We start from the raw sequence: 4864 nt of genomic DNA on the forward strand, positions 1-4864 counted from the left end.
GGGGGGACCCAGGCAGGTAGCGCGGTGGCAAGGGCACGGGTGGGAGGTGGGGGGGGGGAATTCGGAGCCGGTGCCGTGCCAGGCCGGGGGTCCAGGGATGAGCCCCCCCCATCCCCATCCGTGTCCCTTAAAGCAGCCAAATGACATTGCAGGGCTGTGGGGGGGTGGTGGTGGTGGGGAGAAGAGAGCGGTGGGACCCCAGCCACGTCCCCTTACCCGTCTCCACGTCCTGCACGTAGAAGTGGAGATCGTCCGTGATCTCCGTCACGAAGACGGGCTTGTAGTTGGCCGTGCGCTCCTTCTCCTCCAGCACCGGCACCACCTCCTCCACCGGGGTCTCCTCGTAGTGGGACCACACCTGGGATCGAGGTGGGGACACATTGGCCAGAGGACCCCGTGGCCATGTTTGATGCCACTGGCAAGCGGCCAGGACCGGAGCGGGGATGACGGCTGTGCCGGTACTCAGCAGCCAGAGCATCCCTGGTCCCCGGCACCCTGGATCCCACGCGCCTTGGGGTGGGGACATCCCTCGGGGTGAGGACATCCCTCGGGGTGGGGACATCCCTCGGGGTGGGGGGACATCTCTTGGCATGGGGACATCCCTTGGGGTGAGGACATCCCTTGGGGTGGGGACATCCCTCGGGGTGGGGGGACTCTCTTGGCATGGGGACATCCCTCGGGGTGAGGACATCCCTCGGGGTGGGGACATCTCTTGGCATGGGGACATCTCTCAGGGTGGGAGGACATCTCTTGGCATGGGGACATCCCTCGGGGTGAGGACATCCCTCGGGGTGGGGACATCCCTCGGGGACGGTCCTGCCCCACGCTCACCTTCTCCTTCTTCTGCTTGGCGGCCTCCTCAGCAGCCAGCAGCGCCTTGTAGTAGGGGCTGCGCTCGGCGGTGAAGTGGACCTTGGAGAGGGCGTGCTCCACCAGAGCCACCGACAGGTTGAGGCCCTCGATGTGCAGCCAGCCGATGAAGTTCCCCGCCTTGTCCATGCTCTCCACCTCCACCTCCACCTGCGGGCGCCCGGCGGGGAGGGATGTCAGCCCTCTGCACCCTCAGCAGTGGGCAGGATCTGGCCATGCACCCTTCCCCACCCCACACCTGCCCGCCCAGCCACCGCCCTCGCCCCCAAATGCTCAGCTTCATCTCGGCTGCTCCAAGCTTCATCAAGCAATAAAATGAATGTCTGGATACGACGGAGTTTGACCGGGTGGGTGGACGTGTGCCAGGCATATGCCCGGCCAAAAGCCACCCCAGCCCGGGGTGTGGCAGGCAGGGTCCCCCCTGCTATCCTCCCTGGCACCCAGCTCTGCACCCTGGGCACCCAGCTCTGCTCCACGGCACCCAGGTCTGCTCCATGAGCCTCCAGCTCTGCTCCCTGGCACCCAGCTCTGCTCCATGGGCAACCCAGCTCTGCTCCACGAGCCCCCAGCTCTGCTCCATGGCACCCAGCTCTGCACCCTGGCACCCAGCTCTGTTCCATGGGCAACCCAGCTCTGCCCCCTGGCACCCAGCTCTACCCCCTGGTACCCAGCTCTGCTCCATGAGCCCCCAGCTCTGCTCCCTGGCACCCAGCTCTGCTCCATGGCACCCAGCTCTGCTCCCAGCAATGCCCAGGGAAGGGAACCAGCAAGGGACAAGGGCAGGGTGGTGCAAGGGATGAGGGCAGGAGCACGCCATCCTCTGGGTCTTGAGCTCCCTGCCTGCACCCAGGAGCAGCTGGGAGCACAGGCAGAGCCCGGAGCTGTGCAGGGCCAGGCCGGGGACTGAAATGGGGCTGCCGGGGCAGGAGGCAGCGAGCCCAGCTCCGAGGGACGGGACGCGGTGGGGCTGCACCTCCTGCCCCCGCGTTGCTTGTGCAGGCAGCTCCTGCCTGCTGCATCCATGGCTGGCAAATGTGGCCGGCCCTGACGCTCCCTGCACAGGACCAGCGCCCGGCTGCGGGGCAGGAGCATCCCCGGGGTGGGTGCCAGGAGCCCCGCGCCCCCAGCCCGGCTCTGCTGGAGCACCCGCCAGCCCGGCGGGGAGGCAGCTCTGCCTGCGCCCCGGCTCTGCCCGCGCCCCCGTCCTGCGGCGTCTGCCTGCCAAGGGAAGGGCCCGGCGCTCACGCGGCAGCCAGAGCAAACCGGAGTGTGCAAACCAGAGAGCAAACCTGACAGCAAAGCGGAGTGTGCAAACCAGTGGGAGCAAAGTGGAGTGTGCAAACCAGAGAGAGCAAAGCGGAGCGTGCAAAGCGGAGTGTGCAAAGCAGAGAGAGCAAAGCAGAGTGTGCAAAGCGGAGTGTGCAAACAGTGAGAGCAAAGCAGAGTGTGCAAAGCGGAGTGTGCAAACAGTGAGAGCAAAGCAGAGTGTGCAAAGCGGAGTGTGCAAAGCAGAGAGAGCAAAGCAGAGTGTGCAAAGCGGAGTGTGCAAAGCAGAGAGAGCCAACTGGAGTGTGCAAAGCGGAGTGTGCAAAGCAGAGAGAGAGCAAAGGAGTGTGCAAAGCGGAGTGTGCAAAACAGAGAGAGCAAAGCGGAGTGTGCAAGCCACTGAGAGCAAACTGGAGCGTGCAAACCAGTGACAGCAAGTTGCGGGGGGTGCAAACCAGCGAGAACAAACTGGAGTGTGCAAGCCGGCCGCCGCCGGCAGGCTGCAGCCCTGCCCTGGCGCAGAGCTGCCTGCCTGGCAGCGCAGGCAGGGCTGCAGGCAGTGCTGCCGCCTTGCACACTCGCAGTCCCGCCGCCCTGCCAGGCCGCTGGCAGCCCCGGGGTGACGCGCGCCCCGGAGACATTTCACCGGGACCTCTGAGGCCGGGGGATTATTTCCACCACCTGGCCCTCAGCTCTGCTGCTCCGGGCGGGAGCAGCGAGGCACAGCATGGAAACCCTCCGTCCCTCCCATCAGCAGCTGGGGGTGCTGCTGGGGGTGCTGCCGGCCGCACACTGCACCCACCCAGCCGGGGGGCCAGGGTGCCAGATGGGAGCAGGGGAAGAGCACCTCTGCTCCATCCCAGCTGCGCGGAGATTTATTGCAATGCTCCGCAGGCAGGGAGCATCCCCTGTGCACCCCGGGCACCCCCATGCACCTTGCACACCCCCCCCACCCTGTACCCCAAGCACCCTGCACACCCCCGTGTGCATCACCCCACAGCGTGCTGCCACAGCCACCACAACCTCTGGGGTCCCTCCCCTGCCTCCTCATTACCTGGGACAGTGTCTGTCCCCAAGTTCAGTGACAATGCCCAGGAGCTCTGCAGACTGCTCTGCTCTGAACTGGGGACGGGTGACGATCCCCAGAGACCCCCACATCTCCCTTCCCGGCGGCTCCGGAGGGGCTGAGCCGGGGCTGGCTCCAGACCACCGCGGCGGCATGGCAGGCGTCCCCACCCCCCTGTGACAAACCCACCAGCTCCCCTTTTCCAGCAGCACCCGTTACCGCCTCAGCAGCTCTGCCAGGGCCGGTAACCTCTGTTAATCCTGTAATGGGAGTTAAAAGCCCCCAAACAAGTGGATTTGCAAAATAATGCCCCTTGCAGAGCGTGTGGCATCAGCTGGTGTCTCACACGGCGCAGGGTGTGCGGGTAACGGGGTGCTGCACGGGGAGGGTGGGCATGGACACTGCCGAGCCCCCCATTACGGTCCCTGGGGCAGCGATCTCACCCTCCCGACGCCAAACCCAGGCGCCAGCAGCCGGCAAAGCTGGGAACCACTGGGGACATGTGTGTCACCCCTGCTGGGGACAAGCTTGGTGCCCCGGAGCTCTGTCCGGTCCCCAAGCCGGGGGCTTGCAGCCCCCTGGCGCTTTGGGGGTGGGCAGGCAGGAGACGCCAGGCAGGAGACGCCGTGCGGGCAGGAGATGTTGCAGATGGAGCCCATGGGACCAGCTGTGCCCAGCGCCCCGGGGCAGCGTCCGAACCCTGCCCGGGGTGAGGGTCCGCCTGCCTCCCACTCCAGGCCCACCCCGCTGCAAAGAGCTGAGCCCCGGCACGAGGAGCACCCCCAAAAGGGTCGCCCCCGGGGGATTCCAGCCACGGGGTGGGGGGGCCGGGCACCGGCCAAGCCCCGGAGCTTCTGCGCACATAAAGCCCCTTTGAGAGCATCCGTGGGGCGGCAGCGAGCCAAGGCTCCCCACACGTGCCCGGCATGCTGATCGCCTCCACTGCCCGCCTGCGTGCTGCTGCCAACAAGCAGGAGGAGGGAGCCCGGAGCCCCCGGAGCATCCTCCCTCTGGGAGGGCCGGACCCCTCCGGGTGTGCCGCGCTGTGCACGAGGGGCTGTGCCCGACCCCCCGACCGCGGCGGGTCCCGCCTGGGCTCCCGGGCCAGCAGGGCTGTTTCCAGCAGCCCAGAAATTTGTTTGCCTGGTGCCATGGGCCGGTGATGGGTCCCACCCCGGGCAGGGCATCCCCACCCCGGGGCAGAGCATCCCAGCCCGGGCAGGGTAAGTGCCGTGACCCCAGGCTGCGGCGTGCCTGGGGCCGTAGCGCCCGGTCCGTAACACCCGGAGCAAGGCTCTGTCGCGGCCTCTGGCACGAAGCTGCGTTTCCATCTAGCGGCAGCCGGACCGAACGGCAGCGGGACGCTGCGGCACTGCACACCTCGGCCCCGGCCAACAACCCCCCCCGCCTCCAGCAGCCCCTTCCCAAACCTCCCCTGCGCCAGGCCAGCATGGCCTTAAGTGCAGCCGCCCACGGTGCACCAGGTGCTGGAAGAGCCGGAGCACCCACGGGTGCGTGCAGCGCGTGCCCCAGCTCCCACACACAGGCTGAACACGTGTGCGCGAACGCACACGCTCGAGCAAAGCACAAGCGACCGCGTGCCCTGCACGCGGAGCATCTCCTGCCAGGACGCGGGGGAGCTGTGCCCCGCTGCCCGCACGT

At 67.3% G+C, this 4864-nt stretch overlaps 1 protein-coding gene across 1 annotated transcript in view; it reads right to left on the bottom strand.

The window, feature by feature from the left end:
• Positions 1 to 216: 216 nt before the first annotated feature.
• Positions 217 to 4864, bottom strand: part of SND1 (staphylococcal nuclease and tudor domain containing 1) — a gene marked incomplete at its 3' end in the record, with an annotated part of 143498 nt that continues 138850 nt past the window's right edge. The window contains exons 17-18 of the mRNA XM_009272444.1: positions 832 to 1020; positions 217 to 358 (exon numbers count right to left, since the gene is read on the bottom strand). Of these exons, the coding sequence (XP_009270719.1) occupies positions 217 to 358; positions 832 to 1020 (331 nt within the window). The remainder of the gene's footprint in view (positions 359 to 831; positions 1021 to 4864) is intronic.

This window comes from Aptenodytes forsteri, unplaced genomic scaffold (assembly GCF_000699145.1).
Source record: "Aptenodytes forsteri isolate BGI_AS27 unplaced genomic scaffold, ASM69914v1 Scaffold302, whole genome shotgun sequence".
NCBI classification, from domain to species: domain Eukaryota; kingdom Metazoa; phylum Chordata; class Aves; order Sphenisciformes; family Spheniscidae; genus Aptenodytes; species Aptenodytes forsteri.